At 39.7% G+C, this 21,771-nt stretch overlaps 2 protein-coding genes across 2 annotated transcripts in view; one reads left to right on the forward strand and one right to left on the reverse strand.

The window, feature by feature from the left end:
• LOC104955774 (ATP-binding cassette sub-family A member 1-like) overlaps positions 1–2,090 on the reverse strand; it is a 38,061-nt gene extending 35,971 nt beyond the window's left edge. The window contains exons 1-2 of the mRNA XM_010783166.1: positions 1,999–2,090; positions 1,652–1,757 (exon numbers count right to left, since the gene is read on the reverse strand). Of these exons, the coding sequence (XP_010781468.1) occupies positions 1,652–1,757; positions 1,999–2,045 (153 nt within the window). The 5' untranslated portion in view covers positions 2,046–2,090. The remainder of the gene's footprint in view (positions 1–1,651; positions 1,758–1,998) is intronic.
• A 2,051-nt stretch (positions 2,091–4,141) lies between these two features.
• Positions 4,142–21,142, forward strand: LOC104955783 (ATP-binding cassette sub-family A member 1-like). Its single transcript, XM_010783179.1, has 12 exons — positions 4,142–4,155; positions 4,317–4,338; positions 4,467–4,545; positions 6,739–6,941; positions 8,422–8,464; positions 9,733–9,813; positions 9,911–9,943; positions 11,045–11,184; positions 14,855–14,982; positions 18,934–19,032; positions 19,920–20,109; positions 21,038–21,142. Exons 1-12 carry the CDS (start codon positions 4,142–4,144, stop codon positions 21,140–21,142), a joined length of 1,137 nt encoding a protein of 378 aa, XP_010781481.1.
• Positions 21,143–21,771: the final 629 nt, after the last annotated feature.

Genomic DNA, 21,771 nt, shown 5'->3' on the forward strand with positions numbered 1-21,771 from the left:
CACCACCACCCTCCTCGCTCAAGGACAATGACAAGGCTGCTTTGGCCAGAGGAGTCAAGGCCAACGACTCAGCAATAAAGCCACTCGAGTGTGGGCGGCTCTGTGGGCTTGTATTCCCAAAGAGGGCTGCACAGATCAATGGTCACCGAGACAGAGAGCTCATATGGTCAGTGTGACACTCATAATGTGTGTGTGTGTGTGTGTGTTGAGATCTTGCTAGGGAGGACTTACTTCCCTGTAAGATATAGATGATTAAAGACATGTTGTTTGAGAAGGAGCAGCGATACTACTCTACATATAGACACTGGTGCTATTTCAGATGTTTTTTTTCCTGGCTTTATTATTCAAACTTCCAGCACTCGGGCTTTCTTCTCCTCGTCGTTAGCATCACCTCAGAAGCCTATTTCTACCTGCGAGACACAGGAAATGCAATTAAACAGAGATCTCAGAGCCAAGCAGCGCAGGTGGCTGAGAGTGCAGACACACTTCCTGTTAGAGCCTCACATCTTAACGGCCAAGGACAGAGCGGCACTTTAATAACGCGGGATGCAGAGCTAATGCCCGGCCATTAGGGTTACATCATCCCTGCTGCACGAATTAAATTCACATTAGTGCAGAGGTCCTGGAGGGGGGCAATTAGCTGGTGTCAGAGAGGTTTGAACGGCCCAAAATGTTAATCACAGACAAGGAGGGGACATGGAGCTCAGGAATACCTTGTGAATGTGAATTTGCCTGATTGTGTGCAGAAAGGACCCAGATGTATCCAACGTGACGCTCAGACAACCACAGCCTGTTTCCATGGACACTGAGTGAATATAACCTCCTCTCCTCATTTTAAGAATACAGCGGGGTATGAAAGTCCTCAACAAATACCATCATCTGAACCCAACGCTCAAAGCTGAGCGAACAATGAACGCTCCAATTAAGAGCTGCCCGCTCTGAAGGCAGCCTTGGCAGGAGAGAAAACTGCTCCTGAACCTCTCACAAAGACATTTAGTTAAGGGGAAAGAGCGACAGCGAGAGGCTCAGGCACTTTCATTTGTTTTTGAATATAAAACTTGAGAAATTGGAGCCCAAATTTATAGATTTGGTGATCTAAGGGAGAGAAATCAGTTGAGCCACAAAAACATTTAGCGTTTGGGAACAGCGAGGGGCTCAGGCAATACAGTAGAATATTATAAACTCAGAAACAATTCTGGATTGGTTCTTGGATATAAAACTCAGGAAATTGAGTTGAAATGAGCCCACATTTATAGATTTGGTGATTTGAGGGAGGTACTTTTTGTTTCTGTTCCTGAACTTCTTGAAGACATATAGTGAAGGAGAAAGAGGAACAGCAAGAGGCTCAGGCACCAACATATAAATGTATAAAATCAGAAACAATTTGTGGATTTGTTCTTGAACATGAAACTTAAATTTGAGCCCACATTTATAGATCTGGTGATTTTAGGGGGAGCAATCTGCTCCTAAACATAAAATAAAGAGAAAGGGGCACAGCGAGAGGCTCGGGCACTAAAATACAATGGCTCAAACTATTTGTGGATTGTTTTTTGTATCCAGCACACATTTATAGATCTTCTGATTTGAGGTGTTTTTGTTCTTCGTGTTGCAGATAAACACACTCCAAATCGATTGGTATAATCAGACAAACCTGGAAAGGAGTGATGAGCTCCCGGAGATCTCTAAATGACGCTTCGATCGCCGCCTCGCTCATACGGACCTGAGAGTTTACTCCTCCGACCGAAAGGCCTCCCAACCTGCAGAGGGGCAGAGAGGAGGACACACACAAAGACACATGACATGCAGGAGTAAACACATCAACCTTATAATTAAATATGTCTCCCGCTGACAGTTTGCTTAACGTGTTCTCAACAGCAGCCCAGGTAGTAATTTCAGTCTTTTTGTGTAAAAAAACAACTTGCCTGAAGATTGTCACTTTTCTCTATGTGAATGCATCTTATTCAAAAAACATTAACACATTCATTCTGATAGCTTTACCTCGTCTTCCCCGAGTTTTCAAACTTCTTCAGCAGGAAGTCTGTCATGTTACGTCCGGTTAAATCCAGCAAGGTGTCTGTAGTGTTCTGTATCCTCTGGTAAACACAGAACAAATTATGAAAAGTTAGCGTCAAAAACATATTTAAACGCTACTGAGTTTAAACCTCCATGATGTTTTTTTCCTTGGGGCCCGAGCTCCAACTCTGTGCTGCAAATGGTGATCTGTCAGCGAACATACTTCAATTGTTTATGGAAAATGAGCTTCAGCTGTGAGAGCGAATCAAAGCGCTGAATTCGCAGACTGCCAAAAAACAAAACACGAAGCTAAAAGAGGCCAACACAATCCTCAGAGCAGCTGAGTCTGGTGATGTTCTAACTTTAAGTTTCAAAACATTTTCAGTCTTTTTAAAAATGCAAACTTTATCAGAAAATAATGTTTGGGAATATGTGACCATGTTTCCGTTTAGTCTTTTAAGTGCTTCACGCTACACTGTTCACCTGTTGATTTCTCTTAAAGTGGACCTATCATGCTATATTTGAATAATATAGTGTAGGACCATACCTATATAAGGCATATTTATACTTTTTATTTTTCAAAATACCAAACAGATCATGCATTTTAGTCATTCCTCATTTCGCTCAATTTAACACTGCCTTTCATGCTCGGATTCAGTGTGAACAGCACCATCTACAGGCCTGGCATATGTACTACAGCGTCTCCAGCGCTTTCGAACGGCAATGTCCGTGGCTGTCTCCTCCTGATTGGTGGAGTTGGCCCAATAGCCGTAGCGCCACTTCTGTGACGTCACAGAAGTGTTCAAATCTGGATCAGTCTGTATCAGATCCGTTGCAGCCCCTTTTTTAGAGATTTGGGTATGGAGGAAAAGAGAGAGGGTTGTGTTTTCGTCAGAAAACACAACCCTCTCTCTTTTCCTCCATACCCAAATCTCTAAAAAAGGGGCTGCAACGGATCTGATACAGACTGATCCAGATTTGAACACTTCTGTGANTACAGCTCCTTTTTTTGTTTGATGACAGTCAGCGTCTTGAGATTTTGTGTCTTGACCAACGCACCTGGCTTGATTCCTCTTGCTCTGTATGAGCTCCTAATTGCTACTTGATTGCCAACCTGAGTCTCTTTCTCTGTGACTTGTTTGTGGACTGAGCGCATCGAACAGAGGAGTGGTTATCGGGTTCGCAACAAAGTACAGGGGGGTGCATTCAAGTCCAGCATTTTCCATCAGTTTAGTGGAGTTCCAGAAAAAATAGTGGGCTAGAAAAATTGCATTTGTCTACCCCATCGACATGGCAAAGAGTTTCCCCTGGCAAGAGGGTAACTGCCAACCACTCGTTCTGATTTCTTGAATGCCAACGGAGGGGGGGAAACTTCCTCTTTCTCCATAAGTGTTATAAAAGCCTCAAAATCTCACGATACATGGCCCCATTTCATTTCTTTTCCCTTAACGGGATCAAGTTCGTCCTGGGGTCCCTTTGCACGGAAAAAACAGCCCCAAAGCATGATGTTCCACCCCATGTTTCACAGTAGGTATGGTGTTCTTTGGACTGCAACTCAGCATTCTTTTCTTCCTCCAACAGCGTTCTAGATTGAGTTTTTAACCAAAAGTTCTATTTTGGTTTCATTGTGACCATTGACATTTTCTTCCCCAAATCTTTCTCTGGATCATTCAATGCCTCTCTTGCAACTTCAGACGGGCCTGGACATGTACTGGCTTAAGCAGGGGGACACGTCTGGCACTGCAAGATTTGAGTCCCTGGCGGCGTAGTGTGTTACTGATGGTAGCCTTTGTTACTTTGGTCCCAGCTCTCTGCAGGTCATTGACTAGGTCCCCCCGTGTCGTTCTGGGATTTTTGCTCACCTTATTTTACAGAGGAATTTACCAATTCATTCATTAAAGATCCTACAATGTGATTTCCTGGATTCTTTCCCCCATTCTTTCTCTCATAGTTGAGGTATACCTAGGATGAAAATTACAGGCCTCTCTCATCTTTTTAAGTGGGAGAACTGCACAATTGGTGGCTGACTAAATACTTTTTTTCCCCACTGTATGTGACTTTGTTAAATCAGCAGGAATCTTTAAAATATAAAAATGTAATGAAAACTTGTGATTTACACGCCTTTACAATGAGTTCCTCAAAGTAGGTAATCAGACCCATTGATCTGGTCCTCTACAATAGGCAGACATATTTAAATATTCAACATTTGTATTTCTTAGTAACCCTATCAACAATATTATATATAATAATAATATATTAAATCTTAAATATTCCTCAGATACCTTTTTGTTTGTCTTCTTTAGTGTGTATGTAGTATTTCCAAAGGTAAACTGAGACTTTTCCTGAAGCCAAATACTCCTAATACTCTTCAATGTTAATGTTTGATAGAGTCTACTAAAATGAACATGTTGTTGTTTATAGATGTGTCCTCTGTGTTTTGATGTCACTAACAGGAGAAAGACTTCACCTCTCGCAGCGGCAGTCCAGATGACGGCCTCGGCAGTCAGACCTGGGCCAACTCGGACCCCTCAGGTACTACAGTAACTGCATCTCCTCCACATCTCCTTTCCTGCCTCCATATTTCAGGATTAGCTCACCTCACCTTCTTTTTTCAAACCTTGTGTTAAACGTCACGGTAGCACACACACAGTTAGCAGCTATAGCTCCAAAACCTCACAGGGATCTGGGAACAGCTCCAACACACACAAACAATAACCATAAAACTCCTCAAAATGCTACCAACATCCATTCTCTCATTGATTTCTGTTCCACATTTCCAATTCCAAACCAGCGGACTGTAAAGGAAAGCTGTTGAAATCATGTAACCACCTTAGAAGTGCACCTCAATGTCACACTGAAATGGTGAATACACATTGGGAAGTAGTTTATTGATAGAGAAAGACTTAGAAGAGCTTTGTGAATATAGAGAACTTGAAGACAATGTGGACATTTAAACATTAAATGATAGGAATTCTATTTTGAATTTCTTCAAATAATTGATGGCCTTGATCCAGAGTTCTTCTCCTTCATTTTTATATTAAAGGGAACATATTCAGCTCATGTTCATATTAGTATTTTGTGCCTATACTATGACCGAGTATATTCTGATTGGTGAGCTGGCCGGCTCTGTTGTGATTGGTCAACTAGCTTAGAGATGTCCCGGCCCTTAGCCTATAACGTGCAATGTGTTGGAGCACGAGCCAATAGAAGCACGAGTTTACCATAGTGATGTCATTACAGTACATTGTGAGGTTTTCTAAGCACATCCATGTGATATCTTCAGTCTCAGGTGGCTTTTATCCTCTCTTCTATTGATTGTCCTTCAAATTCAATAAAACATAACTAGAAACTAAAATGAAATTTCATAAATTCTTTGGTTGTGCTGATAAAGGGGACAATGTACAAAGCTCTTCAGCATCAAAAGGTCTTTGGAAGGTTTTCTTGTGATTTAATATATAAGTTGGCAAGTCAAAAACACACACAACACATGACCAGTCTCATTATTCTAATATCTTGTCACATTAATGCATAAAAAGAACATACAGGTCTGAAATAAACAGTTTGATCCATTTCCCCTTCTATTCTAACAACGACTCATTCTTGTTTCAAACAATTCAAAGCATCTAGAGTAGACGTTTTGATAAATGATAGCAAGAACAAATATGAAACTACGGCGAAATGCTTTTCAAATCTTATTTGTAAAGTTTAGCTCATTGCTTATGTACTTTATGATAAATTATCAACCAATTATTATCTCATATCTATAATCTCATTTTCCAGAACTTATTTCTCAATGAAGTTTTATAATGAGAAGTACATGTAAAGACACAGAGAATCAACACATGCTGCAGGTTGATGGTACAGGTAACAACAGTAAGAGTTTATGGAAAATAAATCAATACTCACATCTTCATAAAGATTCCACACATGATATTCAGATTGTTAATGCCATAAATATCATCCTCACATTTCCTGAAGTGACAGCACATTCCTCTTTGTTACTCAGAGACAAACACACTCGCACAAATAATCCAGAGTGAGGCGGATCTATTTTGTTCTTCATAAATAAAGTGGCAGCAGCTGCTGCAGTAATTATGTCTGAGAGTTTCTGATCGATAATAGACCCCGTGTGTCTGCAACTCTGAGCTGATTGATTCTCAGAGAGACCGGCTGCAGAAATGTGTCTACAAATCTTTTCACTGTGTTTAAAGGTCAAAACCTCTCCATACGTTACACAACTGCTCTAACATATTCTCTCAGATGTTTGTTTTCATTTGACTGATATTATTTCACTTACTGTAAAGTTCTTTGAGTTCTCTGTAGGGCTACAACCAAATAGTATTATCCATTTATTGCTGGTTAAAGATTACATTTGATAAATACATTTTTTTAATAAAATAAGAAAGATTTAAGTCAGAATTCATAATAAAAAGATCAAATAAATGTAATATATTTATTTAAACAAAATTAAATAAGAAAATCCAAATATCTTGTTTTGTCAGTCCAGGAAGTGAACTAAAATGTGATATAAAAATAGTAACAATAATGCATACAAATCACAATACAATTGAATACCCAAAGAAATCAACTTTAATGTGATATAAAATAGTAAAACTAATAATAACAGACTTTAAATATAACTATATATTTCCCACAGAGCTGTTGGTGTGTGCACAGGAACCATCCTGAGGTGTTTTCAGTAACTCTTTGTCTCTGGTTCTGCAGACGTGTCAGATGTGGGTCAGATTGTGCGGCGCCACGTCCCCGGGGCCGTCTTCCTGGAGAGCATCGGCCAGGAGATCACCTTCGTGCTGCCCTACGCCGGAGCCAGAGACGGGACCTTCGCTCTGCTGTTCTCAGAGCTGGACCGGGCCTCCGCTGAGCTCGGACTCACCAGCTACGGCATCTCCGACACCACGCTGGAGGAGGTACGGCTGGGAGAACAGCCTGCAGACACTCAGAGCAGCTTAGAATGAGGCTACATAATATAAAATACACATATAATGTCATAAAGCATTAGCGAATGTGCTATATGTGAGACATAGATATGTTACTATTGTGAGAAAAAAAAAATGTACTGCTTCAATCCTACTGATTCTGAATCCTAAGGAATGAATGATCATAATTATGACATACAAAACAAAAAAGCTAACATTTTAATTCAAAAATAATACACTAAATACAAACCTTTTTCTTTTTCAATTACACTGCACACCATATGTACTGTTTATTTCTGCTTCTCCTTGTCCTACCATTATTCTTCTCTGAGTCTGAAAATAAGCATTCCGAATGTTGGTGGACAGAATATAAATCACACCCCCCCCGCACTATAAGAAGCAACCTTACCTTTTAGCCTAGAACTTACTCTCAGGTGCAGTCTCAGTGTAATCCTCAGGTTTGTTGAAACACTTATTTTGCAGCAGCTCATCAGACGCTCTCAGCTGGAGCACAGAGAGAGGAGCGCTGATTAATGAGCTGCCTTTAACAGACGAGCATTAGAACACAGCTGCGTCTTCATCACAGTCAGAGTGGACCAATACAAACACACAGATAGGCAACAATCAACAGGTGTGCAGCTAACTGGATAATTGGTCCAATTAGATTTGAAACTTAAAGGATAATTGACAAGCACAACCCGTGGCCTATGATTAAATCAGGAACGTAAAACACGTTTTTTATTATTGTTATTATTTGTTTCTCCCTCTCAGTATTTTGTCAGCCTCGTGTTGAGACATAAAGCAGAGAGATGTTGGTTAATTCTTTGTGTGTAACTCCGACATGAATCACACTCTCTCAGCTTGCGGGCGATGTTAAGAATTCCTTTTGAATGTCTTCCATTCCGACACCACAAGGTTTTTTACCCGTCATGTTTTCTTTTTAAAGTCCGGCTGCACTTCAGTAGAAATAAGTGAGTGACAGTGATAAATACATGAAAAAGGGGCGGATGGATGTTTCATGGAAGCTGCTAATAAAACCACATCTACTCTGGTTATTGTTATGAAAATGCTTTTTAACAGCTTCTGACTGTTTTATGGACAAGGCAGCAGTTTTATTCTATTATTTTGACTGTGATTTACCACGTAAAATCACATTTTGCAAGCCTTGCCAGAGAAGACTTTTTAGAGCGGGGATGTTAAAACAGAAAGAAATAAGGGAAGGTCACTTTAAATGCTTCGTCATTGTTTTAATAATCACAAATTGTTAGTTTACTTAAAGGCTCTTTGGTGGATTGTTATTTGTTGAATACATTTTGATAAGTGTAACAAAAAATAAATCTCTTATAGCATATTAGCTTTCTCTCACCCACTACAATCACTATGTTTGCCTTCATTCTGCTGCTGTGCATGGTTAATGTGACAGAATGTCTTAAAACGTTTTTTTTTAAAATATATTTGCTTTATTTCACAGATATTTCTCAAAGTGGCAGATGATACCGGAGTGGATTCAGAAAGTAAGTAAACTGAAATCATGTCAAATGAAATGGCTGTTATCTTACACTGGCTTCCAAGTAACTTCCCTTCTTCACATATTTTTTAAATAAGATCAAACATGTGTGTTACTCTGATTCTTACTTGAAACTTTAAGGAGATATTTTAAGAAAAACAGTCAAAGATCATCGAGACGTTGGTTATGGAACAATCCAAACAACCTTTAAAATAAAAGGTTAACTTTATTAAGCTGTAAGGATTCCTTTGTCATGTCCAAAAATCTAATATGATATCTAGATATCATATTAGATTTTTGTTGCATCCCAACATGAATATACTACTAAACTACTGTGACATGTTTCCATGCTTTAATGTTCAAAAACATATTTTTCTCATACTGCCTGTGCTCTCTCCTCTTTCACCCTCTGTCTGAAACCAGAGCCCAGTCTGTCAACCTTTCCATCACAAAAGTCTTAACAGTTTCTAGCTACAGTTCCTGTTGTTTACATGAAGCCAATGTCTGGTAACAGCTTCGTATTTACTGCAAGTACAACTTTAGTCAGGGCAGCTGTTTCAGCTATTTCACAAGCATTTTTACAAAAGCAACAATAGTTTCCCTGTCGCTTTATCTTTCAACACTTCTTTAGTTGTTGCCTGATTTTTATTGTAGACTAAACTTTTCCATCATATTCCCCTCCATGCTTCAGGAGTGGGGTTATGTATGTGAAACCATTCTTCCTCTCTAATTTGAATCTTCAATTCCTCTTCCCATTCCACGTTTATGTAGAGAGATGACCCGAGGCCCCTTCTCTTCGCATGCATCCACAATCACTCCAAGCGGAAAACAAAAAAATCATTAAAGTCTTATTTTTGCATTTTTACTTCGACAGTCTACATTTCTTTGGAGACAGAATCTGGCACTTATTAATACTGTATAAGGTTGAAAGCTGAATAAAACAATAACAATCAGCACTTTGAAGAAGAAAAGATGTATGTGATTTATAAGTAGGAGACACGTCACTCAAATTGCATGTACAGTACAGGTACAGTTATCTTTAAAAGTGTTTTCTCAACAATTTGTATTCTTCAGTAGATACATCTTCCTCCAAACAACACGCAACCTCACAGTTAACTCCTACAATCTCATTCCTGAGGCACCTGGCTTTGTGCTCTTACAGGAGTAATATATATATAATATGGCATCATGCAGGGCAGGTAGCTGTTAGTTTTGTTATTTATAACCTTAAATTGGGTCAGGCCAAAACAACATATCTTATTTGTATTCCCACAGCAACAAAGGAGCTGCTGGAGCAAGACTGCAGGAGAAACTCATTCAAGAGGAATAGCATCTCCAGCGCCTCTGCAAAGAGAGGCAAGTTATTATTTTAATGAGGGAAGCTCAATTAAACATTGGTGAAATGCAGAAAGTCTTCAAATAGAAACTTGTTTTCTTTCTGTGTCCCTTGCAGAGTTAAAGGAGAAGTTCACAAGTAAAGTGGAAGGTGCGTACTGTATTTCATTCTTAGTTGTATTATTGTAGCAAATGTCTGATTCCATTCTTCAATTATGAACTTCTTTCGGTTTGAGGATTCACCTCAGTGGCCATTTAGAAAAGAGGGCATAAACAAAGCTCTGTCTGAAACAAAAAGTATTTTTCTTTATCTAAACCGCTATTCCATTTTACCCAAAGGAAAGAAATTGACTGCCGTACTTTCATACAATGGGCCTCATTCACCAACACCTTCCTCTGTTTGTTCTCAAGTCATTACTGAGAAACATCTCAAGCCTAAAGAGGGCAGCGCACCACACTGCAAATGCCAACAAAACGCACATGTTTTCAAAGTTGAAGAATTTTGCAGGAAGTCAGCGCCAAATGAGATTTTAAATTAAGTGGATAATAAATAACACAAGAGAATATGGGATGCTCTAATCATTAAGTATTGAAGTGATAGTGCAGAGTTTATTTATCGCAAAAAGGTATAATATAATAATCGACTAGAAAAATTATAGTTAGAACCAAATATATATATTTGTGTCTATTTCTCATGCAGATCATTGCCTATCGACATCTGTACATTTCTAATTTGATTGTGAAGTAATGAAATGCTTTGCTATGTATTGAATTATATTGACACACAACAAAGCTTTTTAACTAATGTACATATTAAATGAATGTATTGTGTATAATTCAAGTACACAATAAAGAATATAAGTGAGAACTTTCTGTGGTGATTGTTTAGCTTTTTAAAAATGCAGTTACATTTATGTTATTTGTAACAGGATTACATTTAAACTGAAGGCTATTCAAAAATACATATACAAACAAATATTGTATTCTACCTTAGTTTGCTCTTGTGTAGTTTCTTACCAAAACATCCAAAATGGGAAAACTGAAAATGTGATTCTTTTAAAAAAAAAAAAGAAGATATTTAATCTTAAATATAGACATTTCAATATATAGAGTGTTGGAGTTGACACTGCCCTGAATTATAACCTCTTATTTCCAAAATATCACAATTTTTTTTTCAAAATTCTTGATGATATTGTCAAGTATTTTACATATGCTCCGATAATAGAAAATGGTTGATTTAATGTCTCTGCAGACCTCCAGAACAGCGCCAGCCTCAGTGGGCGGGGGTCCTCGGTCATTGTCGGGGGGCAGCTGATTAGAAGACAGTTCCTGGCGCTCTTCATCAAACGCTTCCACCACGCCCGCCGCAGCCGCAAGGGCCTCCTCGCACAGGTACTGTCCTCCATCTGTGAGAGTGATGAAGTGAAGGCTTACACAAGGAAGGATTGGAGGAAAAACATGTTCAAAATCACTTAGTGACAAATATGATAAAGTACAGTCATTCAGGGAATAGGCACGTCTTCCATCTTGATTTAGTCGATGGAATTTAAGTTGTGGAAGAAGAAATCGACACAAAGAATGTTTTTGATAAAGATTGAACCATGTGCTGATGGGTGTAGGATCACCAGTAATGTGCACCACTATCATCATCATTAATCCCAGAGGAACACTCCAGAGGATGAAGAAGATAGGACAGAGTGTGTGTTTCTGCAGAGAGAACAACTTTAGTGGAAGCTCTAAAAACCTGCTGATCCATTTTCACAAGATGACAATATGCTTGCTGTCACATCAGCAGTATAATGTTGTGAAACTCTTCTTTGTCATAGAGTGCATTTCAAATAACTTTCTATCTTAGAACTGTGCAAAAACTCTGTCTCGATGCTCTTTTCACAAGACAAAAAACATTGTATTTCTAGTTACATTTCTAGTTGTGCAAGCCAGAGCATGTCAAATCATGACTTCTCACCTTTGCATTTTGACACAAACGTGTGCCCCGTGTGGTAAGGTTACTGTGAATAGATTAGTAAAAACAAACTTTCATCTTTCTCTGTATAAATCTCTCTTTATCGGCTGGAAAGCGTGTATACCTGGGGTCAGTGCAGGATTCCTAAGCTCTCACATTTGCAATTCAATATAAACTTGTGTCCGAGTAACCGTGAATATATGTATGAGTAAAAGCTGCTTTGGAAAAATGGTGCTGTTCTTACTTCATAAACACAGAAGAGATACAAATGTCCTTTTCCTCCGTATAAATCATGTCTCTATGTGTATACCTAGGGTCAGTGCAAGAGGCATGAACTCTCACCTTTTTGTATTTTAGCACAAACTAACTTGTGGGGCCACGATACTGTAGAAACATTGGTCAAATCTACTTTCAGAAAATGCTACCGTTCCATTTCCTCTTCCTTTTTATGAATCTCCCAACGCAAATGGGTATACCTGTGGCCAGAGCAGGATGTTTTCCCCTTTGACAGAGTTTTGCTTTGTATGAGAATGAATACATTAGTGTGTAGAAATGTAAGCAGGTGTGTTTACGTCTTCACTTTCATCTGATGGCTGTCGATGTCTCCACAAAGACTAAGTGACGCCCGTGATTTGTTTTGCCTTCATTTCACAGCTCACTCATCATGTGTTTTCGTTAGCCGTGTATTAAATGTGATGGCATAACAATTACAAGGATGACAGACTCATTTTGGCCCATTAAGACCATGTCTATATTATTTTGTTCCTCATAAATATAATTTCAAAAGTCAAAACTAATAAACATGTGTAATTCAAACGAGTCAAAAGCAATTTTGTTAGCGGCCACTTTCCAAGGACTGTTTTTCTAAAAAGTGACACATCTGGATTCAGAGGGAATAACATTGGTTATGAGAGGCTGAGATTATGAAAGGTGCAGCTCAGAGAGAGAGAGGACTCGTTTCACCTTTGCGGGGCGATCAGGTTCTTCCTGTAATTTGCTGCGACACCAATCCCCATTAGTCACTGTCAGTCCTGCACATCCCTTTTTAAAATGTGTGTGTGTGCATGTACAAAGGTGCACATTGTCCTACCTCTCCCTCTTTATTCATCTGGCTAAAGCTTTTCTTCCTCCCATCATGTCAACAGCCCCCATTGTCAGCAGATATGATTGTGTGGTGAGGTAATCTACTCCAATACAAGCAGTTAGGGGAATATACAAAGAGATTATGGCGTGGGACACAAAAGCTGTGATTTATGGGGAGGAAAGTTGGGAACGGGAAAGTGTTGGCAACGTCAGAGTGAGGAAGGAGCAGCGCTAAACTCCTTCCAGCTACAGTTTATCATTCATGTTGAGGAATTCAGAATGTGTTGTTTTAAAATCTAATTTTAGTAACAGCATGGTTCCTGATGTGCTCATTTGTTATACTTAGGTTTCTGTATTATTGCTGTGAATTCATTTATAAAACATGTTGACACAAGAGGGACTTCCAGGCTTGCTTAAGCTTAAAATAATCTTCTTTTACTACTTTATTTCAAACTGGCCGTGTCCAATGTACGATGCATCTGCATAAACATCACATCCTTCCACTTGCATTAAACACAAAGTATCAATGAACCTGCTTAACACTCTGACTGATGATATTGTGCACACCTTCTAGCTATAGGTGGTTAAACTCCAGGCATTAGTCTATCTTAGCTAGCAGGTGACACACTGTTACTCACTGTAACCAGTCTAGTTATACATGAGAGAAGACCATATTAACACATCAGTGAAATATGGTGTTATTATCCACTTTAATGCAGTAAAAGGAGAAATACAACAGGATAGGCATGAGTGATTGTTGGGGAAACAAACTCAATGTAATGAGGTTTTTGAGTTGAAGATGAATAAGCACTTCTTGATTGTGTTTTTCTGTTTATACCCAGTTTGCATTTAATCCTGTTGTAAATCCCCTCTTAACTTGAGACTCACGCATTGTGCATGGCAGTGCCTGGGCTTTGTGAGCGTAAAGACTTTGTGCAGATCTCTCTCAAAGGGAGAAGTAGCATCTGTCACCTGCAATTACTGCAGAGAGAGAAACACTCTTTCTTCTCTTCCGCCATTAAGCTTTTCACTCTCATTGCTGCCCTTTATCTTTCTCCTCCAAGCACTTTTCCACACGCAGTACATTTAGGACTTTCAATTGTAGCATCTTGAATTGGCCTGGCAAATTGCACGGACTGCAATTAATCAAGAGTACGCAAACCTCCCCCTGCCGCCAGCCTGCAAGTGATTACACATTAAAGATAGCTTGCATTTTTCCCGCTGACCTTTTTGTCAGCTCTAACAATGAATTACAAAAAGAATTACACAATGGAAAAAAGAAGATTCGTCTGGCGTCTGGTTTATAATAATACCACAAAAGACAAGAGAATGGTGAGGAAGTAATTACACATGAGGGGCCAGATGATGGTGCGAGTGTTTAATCAAACTCCAAACAAGTCAGTGAGGAGCATATTAAAGGGTGCACACTATTGTTGACTGCATCAGTCATTGTGTAGCATGTGTTGACAGTTGGTTGATGAAAGACATTTTAAGTTGTTCAGTCAAGTATGTCTGTTACATATTGCTGTTTTGTTAAATCAACCTGTTTGGCAATTAATTCCCTGCAAAGTGCGCGTGATTTTAAATGAAATTTCTCCTGATTTTAATATAAGTTTTAAATGATGTGTACATGCAGCAGTATATCATATGTCTTCCCTCTGCAAGTGGTGTATTAATGTGTGCACGCTATTTTTGGTTGTATCAGTTAATTTGTAGCATGTAAATAAAGTAAGAGAGGGTTAATAAAAGTATTCTCACATGTACACATTTTGTGCTTCAGTCAAATTGCATTTTGTTATTTTTTAAATACTTTTTTTTATGCATTGATATCAACTCTTTACTAATTTCCTTCCCTGCAAAGTGCACATGATTTAACAGAAATATCTCCGGATTTAACAGAAATGTCTCCCGATTTAACAGAAATGTCTCCGGATTTAACAGAAATGTCTCCGGATTTAACAGAAATGTCTCCCGATTTGACAAAAGATTTCCGTGCTCTCTGTCCTCCCTCTGCAGGTGGTGTTACCTGCAGCCTTTGTGTGTCTGTCTCTGATCTTCTCGCTCATCGTGCCCCCCTTCACGGAGTACCCCAGCCTGGAGCTGCAGCCCTGGATGTACGGGCTGCCTCAAACCACTTTTTACAGGTAAACACCTCACAAGACGTTTTGATGGCAATTCTTCACGTTGTAAACTTGCAGAAACTATCTATAAAGACATGTTTGAACAATGCTATGCATCTTATAATGATAGTTATCAAAGGCAGGAACATCAAGGAGTTCTTCACTACCAAAACGATCATTTATTTTTCAGCAACTCTATGAAAACCATTTACAAAGTCTCACACGTCTTGTGCACAATAATCCAAGTCTCACTTGGATCACAAACTCATGACTTTTCACATATTTTTTACTACACTTTGGAACATAACAACTTTACACCAAAGGAGGAGAGGCACTATTAAAAAAAACGGTTTTGCCACCATAGAAATTATTATTCCTGGGTGCGAGTTATTTCTTTAAGCTTTGATGAAAACAATGTTTACAAAGATGAGTGATGCTCCATGTGAGCTCATCAGTCTATAGTCTGTAGAATACTCTAGTTATTGCAGAGGATGCATAACAAAAATACAGCACAATGCAAATGGCTATTTCAAAGCATCTAACCGTATGAAGTGCAGCGCTTTTAATGAACACGATGTGGGTATACCAACATGTAGCTCATTAAAGACACCTTTAAAACTGATCCATTCACAGAAGGTCAATAAAGCTTTTGAAGTAAAGCTTGAATATTGAAACGAGTGACTACACTTGAAACTTAATTTCATTTTCTAACTGATGTGTACTTGAGTCAAGTATCATCAGAAACATTTAAATCATGTCTGTGTCTCTCTCCGTGGAGCTGAAACATCATTCTGACTCAGTTATCGTTTCCACTTCACAGATATTAGTGAAGGGCCCTATTCTGCTTCTTGTGGTTTCCCCTTTCCTGAAGTGTGTTATTACTCACTAGTTAGTTTCTCTCCCACACACTCCCCCCCGCTGAGTGGAACGCCTCCATTGGACACCTTTGTTTACTTCTGTAACATGGTGACCTCCAACACATTGTACGTGATAGGCTTATAGGCAGTTTAACAATCACAACAGAGCCGGTCAGCTAACCAATAAGAGCAGGCTGGCCTCTGGTTTCAGACAGAGGGTGAAAAGAGGTGCTGCAGCACAGGCAGTATGAGAAAAATACCTTTACGAACATTAAAGCATGTCAAATGTCACAGTAGAGGCACTAAATATAGGTTTGGGTACTGTTTTGGACGGTTTTTGGTACCCAACCCTACTAAATACTAAAATCAACCATAACAATTTGCAGAATAGGGCCCCTTTTAAAGAAGGTGACGGGAACATATCTCTTCTTTATGTCAACACAATGCAGCTTAAGAGTAGTGGGTATAAAATGTGTTTTACGAGTAGTGCTTCATTGACGGTATTCACTTCCCAGTGTCACACACTCTCTGTTGAACAGCTTGAAGTGCACACTGAGTTTTCCTGGGACTTCCTGTGAAGGGTTCTTATGTTTTACCTTTTAAAACTGGAGTGTTCTTAATGTTAACGACACTCCTTCTGGCCAATAACTAAATATTGTCTTTTCTCCGGAGTGACGGTGTGATTAAAAGTGGTTTCCTCTTGGTTTAATTTAAGTTGTAGGGTTTTTTTGGAATAAAGACAGTAAAGCTTACACCCAGGAACACTGTTTTATCACCAGAGGGCCTATTCCTGTAATATAATGCAGCCTTCATTTGACTTTCTCCTCACATCGTTCTGCGATTTGTCATGTGGACTAGATGAACCATTCATTAGTTCCACTGTTTCTGTGTGTATGCACAAGTCTTCATTTTGCGACTGTCCAGTAGTTTTACGATCTGGAATATCGTGCTAACCCAGCCAGTCTTAATTGTAAAACAGATGGCTGCACATAATCCATTTTTACTATCGGACCACTTGAATCTGGCTCCGTGTGACCTTCATGCAGGCACTCTAAACGAGACAATGAACACTGTATTAATCCTAACGGTCTGCGGGCTGTGGCCACCGCTGGCAGGAAGCCATCGGCCCGCTCTTTATGAAACGCTGTGTTTTAACTCCCCTGGCACCCTTAAGATAAAGGGCAGAGTGTGTGTGCTTAGTAATGAGAATGAAATTGGAATAGGGAGATTGTTCAAAGGAGACACTCAGATGATAATGAAAGGCTGTACACAGAATCCTGAGCAGCTCATATTAGGGGTATATGACTCAAAGTTAGCAGAACAAGTTTGCAGCACTAGCTTTGTTAGTTCAGGGATTTCAGTTCAATGATTTCTACCAAATGTATGTCCGAGGCGCTTTGTGGTGTGCCGAGGAGGGATGAGTCTGTCGCTGAACGAGCTCCTCATCTTCTCAAGCTCTACATGGAGGGCTTCTCCAGAGTACAGTCCAGCTTCCTCCTCATACCTCCTCCTTCGAAACCTCCAGATTTTGCAGTTTAATTCGACAGTTTTACAACAACAGAGCTAGCCTTCCTTATGAGGGTAAGATAAAATACATAATACATAACTAAATTACAATCTACAAATCAGAAAAAGAACATAGGAAAAAAATATTGGCCTTATTTTGCTCACTTTCAGGTTCATATTAGTATTTATTGCCTCTCCTCTGCCATGTCTCCATGCTTTAATGTCTTTATTTGTAACGTACTGCCTGTGCTGCAGCACCTCTTTTCACCCTATGTCTGCTCTGATTGGTTAGCTGGCCGGCTCTGTTGTGATTAGTCAACCCATTAGAAATGTCCTCCCCCCCCCCTTAGGAAATCACATACAATCTGTTGGAATGCTAGCAAGTAGAAAAGCGAGTGTAACATAGTGATGCCACTATCTTCCAGAAGTAAACAAAAGATTCCAATGGAGGCGTTTCTGTGTCCAATGGAAGCTCCTTGTATTCTCTGAAGTAGATTTGGGGCGTCTTAAAATAGCGAATTTGAATCCCCCATGTTTAACTTTCCAGTAGTTTGAGTTGGTTGTGTTGTGAATGTTTTGGCACATTAGTTCCCAATCTGTTGATGGTATGATGCAAAAGGTTTCTTTCCCCATTCATCTATTTTTTATTTTCTTCCTCACTTTTTATTAATCTAGACCCTAATGCTGTGGAGTGTTTCCTGGAAATGCACCACTTGAGATGTCCTCTTGCACTTTCCTTCTTCTTGTTTGGTCCCCTAAAGATAATCATTTTTTTGACATCTCAAGAAAAAGACTGGAGACAAGAGCTAACAACGTCGTGTTTAATTGCAAGAAAAACTAAAACAATCTTTCTATATAATCACGGATATAACAAGCTGTATTTAAGGTAAAAGTCCTTTTCAATGAGGTGGATCGTCAATAAGGTTTTCTCTTCCAAACGCATTGACAGGATACTGTAGTACACAGTCGTATATTTTAAGGTGAACGGTCCCTTTAAATAAAATGATTCTCCTGGTTCAATATTTCCGGGCCTTTAATCTTTAATAATCCCTCCTGTCAGTTATCCTGCTCCGCCGTTCTGTATACTCAGCTTCTTTTCGACACCACCTTACAGATAGCAGGCTTCTAGATTTCATCAAGGTCATTCTTTAAACCATCGATGAGTCAACTCTATCATCCGATGAATTATAGACGGTAGACGATCACTTCTCATCACAATAAGACGTGGATGTATAGAAGGTTATTTATTGTTATCAATCAGGCTTCCTCACGCTGCCTTTGCTCAAATCAGTGTTACAAAACTGAATCAGAAAGCCGTTTAGCACTCACTGTACAAGGACTTTGTCTTTGTGCATAACACAAATACAATGCAAAATCCAAGAGACATCTACTTACATGAAAACATGATTTAAATAACACATACAAATCTATGTTTTTAGACTATTTGACAAGCAATTCCGAGTGTTACCCTATATTTTAGCCTGCAGCTTCATGTTTTTCTGGTTCCAGTTTCTAGTAGTTATCATGGCTCCACTAAAAGAGGAATTTGTTTTTGGTCTAAGAGTCTGCTGAATGTGTTTATTTTACTTATGTATTTCTTATTCTTTTGCAGCAATGATGGCCCGGGTAATGCAGAGGTGTCTAAGGTGGTGGAGACGCTGGTGAACAATCCTGGCTTTGGCACTCGCTGCATGACTGGAGACCCAATACCGTACGTTCTTACTCACAAGAAGCCATACGATGTGTGTTAGTGTGCACGTGCATTCCTCATGGTGCTCATACAGTTGTAACATGTCTTTAAACACGGAGTCCGAGCCGAAAACCCTGCTGCACGAGTAGAATAGCTCTCTGTATGATCCTCGTCAGAACAATTTGATGGATTTATTTTCAAACTGAATGAAAAGGAATCATTGGTGAGCTTGGAGCAAATGTAGTTCACACGAGCTTACACCACTTTAAACACCACGGTTTAATTCAGACATCAGTCATCATTCAACCATCTTCGGAAGTACATTTGGTTACCTCATGTTCATTTAATGAATCCTATTGAGCTTCGAGGTTACTCACCAATCAGTTGAACTATTTGGAAAATTAAAAAGTCAATTTTTCATCCAGGATATTCAGAAAATGCAGTTTTAAGCCTCCCAAGACTGAATATGTGCTGCTTTTCTCTTTTATTTATCATATTAAAGTGAATATCTTTTGGTTTCATGGTGCAAACCATAACCATTAATCAATCAGTCTTGAAAATATGCAGCAGATTAGTCCTGGCAGTCTTTCAAAAGTATATATATTGTAACTCATGATAATGAAAGAACAGTGAATATAATAGAGCTGCCATGATTCAACAACATATTGATTAGTGTATCAACAGGAAAATAATTTAAAACTCTTTATCAGATTAATAGTTAAATATCTATTTAGATTGAACAGTTTAAAGTGAATATCTTTGGGTTTCTAACAAAAATAAAGACATCAACTTGGATTAAGAGAACTGAGAAGGTCCATGCTACCCATCAGTTGTACTTGTGTTGATAAGAGAGCATATTGCGTATAATTAATGATAAACTCTCGTCATCCCCCTTTGTTTCCTCTCAGGAAGCTCCCGTGTTCCTCGGCTGACTCTGATTGGTTCACTCCCCCGGTGGATCCGTCCATCACCGACATCTTCCTGCAGGGGAACTGGAGCATGGCCAACCCCTCCCCCTCCTGCCAGTGCAGCACACCTAAACGCACCATCATGTTACCTGACTGCTCCCCCGGGGCAGGAGGCCTGCCCCCCCCTCAGGTCAGTCTTTCTCTGCAGGCACTATTATGGGACTTTAAGGGGACAGAGTCCAGGTGAAAAGATACAATAAAAAACAAATACAAATAGATGCTTTAATATGCATAGGGCATTATGTATTGCTAACTGTAGGTGAACATTCAAGGCAAAAATTAAAAACTTGTATTGTCTTTCAACTAGTCTCTAAGAAAATGTTTTGTGGAACAAACAAAAATATATCAAACTAAAATTGTCCTGTGCACAAAAAACATATTTTCACCTGCAGTGTGTCACCTGAAGGTCACTGTGTGTGTGTGTGTGTGTGTGTGTGTGTGTGTGTGTGTGTGTGTGTGTGTGTGTGTGTGTGTGTGTGTGTGTGTGTGTGTGTGTGTGTGTGTGAGGCCTGCTGTCCTCCATGTTTGTGTGTCACAGTGGGATAAACTGCAGTGTTAAAAAAGTAAATCAATGGCACAACACTACAACAAAAAATGCTTATCATGGAGGCTTCTGGCGTGAAAGTCGCAGTCAGCATCATTTTGATTTGAAAATGTAAAGGTACTTACTACCAGGAATCTGCGGCGCCCTGCAGAATGTAAATGCGCCTTTTGTGCTTCCTCCCTTTGTGTACCAGCATGCACACATTCAAGTCCAGCGTGAATGAAATCCCCTGAATTTGCAGATGCAAAAATATATCCATATCGTGTCTGGTATATGGAAACCTTTCACCTTGTAGCACCTTTTAATAGAGACTTTCACCTTTTCCTCACATTACGACTCCACGGAGGCTTGAAGTCGATACCCCTTCCTTTAGAGGCCATTACTTTAACAATATATATTCACGTCCACATGCAGCGGGGTGTGTGTGACCTGCAGCGATCCTCCAGGCCGAATCGATGGGCCTGTTAGAGACCCCCAACAACAACCCTGTCCCTCCCCTGACTCCACCAATCAGCATTCACAGAAAAAGGAAGGAGAAAGAAGCTCATTTGGAGCTAAATGGTTTGCACCGCAGTCTCCGTGCGATGATGATGAGGAATCTAAGCTGGAGAGGGAATAGAGGGCAACGTCCTTTATTAGAGACGGCTCTGTGTGTTTACTCAGGCTTTGTGCCATGGGCCTGCATTTTGAGAGGTTTTAATTTGAATGTCTCTCTCCTAACCCCACCTAAAGCTCCTGGAGTCTGGTGGTGGCTGGGAATTAGTTTGTGGAAGTTAAACCCAGGTTGAAGAGAGGAGAGAAGCGGGGGATTCATGGCTGCAGAACAGAGAAAATAATGTTAAACTCATTGTCATTTCACACAGAGTAATGCTCTCTGCTGATTGGGCCTGCAGGCTGCACATGGTGATGCTGATTTCAGTATTTGATCTCTCTACTGTCTCCATGCTTTAACGTTCAAAAAGCTCTTTATTTTTCTCCTACTGCCTGTGCTGCAGCCTCTCTTTTCACCCTCTGTCTGAAACCAGAGTCCAGTTTCTCTGGAAGCCTGATTGGTCAGTTGGCTGGCTCTGTTGTAATTGGTCAACCGCTTAGAGATGTCCCTCCCCTTAGCTTATCACCAACGTGTAGGAGCGCTTGCCAAAAGAAGAATAAGTGGTACATAGTGATGTCACTAATTCCCGGAAGTAAACAAAGGAGTCCAATGGAGGCGTTTCAGGATGGGGGGGGGGGCTGTGTGGGAGAGAATCC

This window comes from Notothenia coriiceps, unplaced genomic scaffold (genome assembly GCF_000735185.1).
Source record: "Notothenia coriiceps isolate Sejong01 unplaced genomic scaffold, NC01 NC01_scaffold00000661, whole genome shotgun sequence".
Lineage (NCBI taxonomy): Eukaryota > Metazoa > Chordata > Actinopteri > Perciformes > Nototheniidae > Notothenia > Notothenia coriiceps.

Coding starts and splice junctions, on each gene's coding strand:
- LOC104955783 (XM_010783179.1), top strand. Junction 11,185..14,854: donor GCAAGGGCCTCCTCGCACAG/GTACTGTCCTCC, acceptor CTCCCTCTGCAG/GTGGTGTTACCTGCAGCCTT. Junction 19,033..19,919: donor ATGACTGGAGACCCAATACC/GTACGTTCTTAC, acceptor GTTTCCTCTCAG/GAAGCTCCCGTGTTCCTCGG.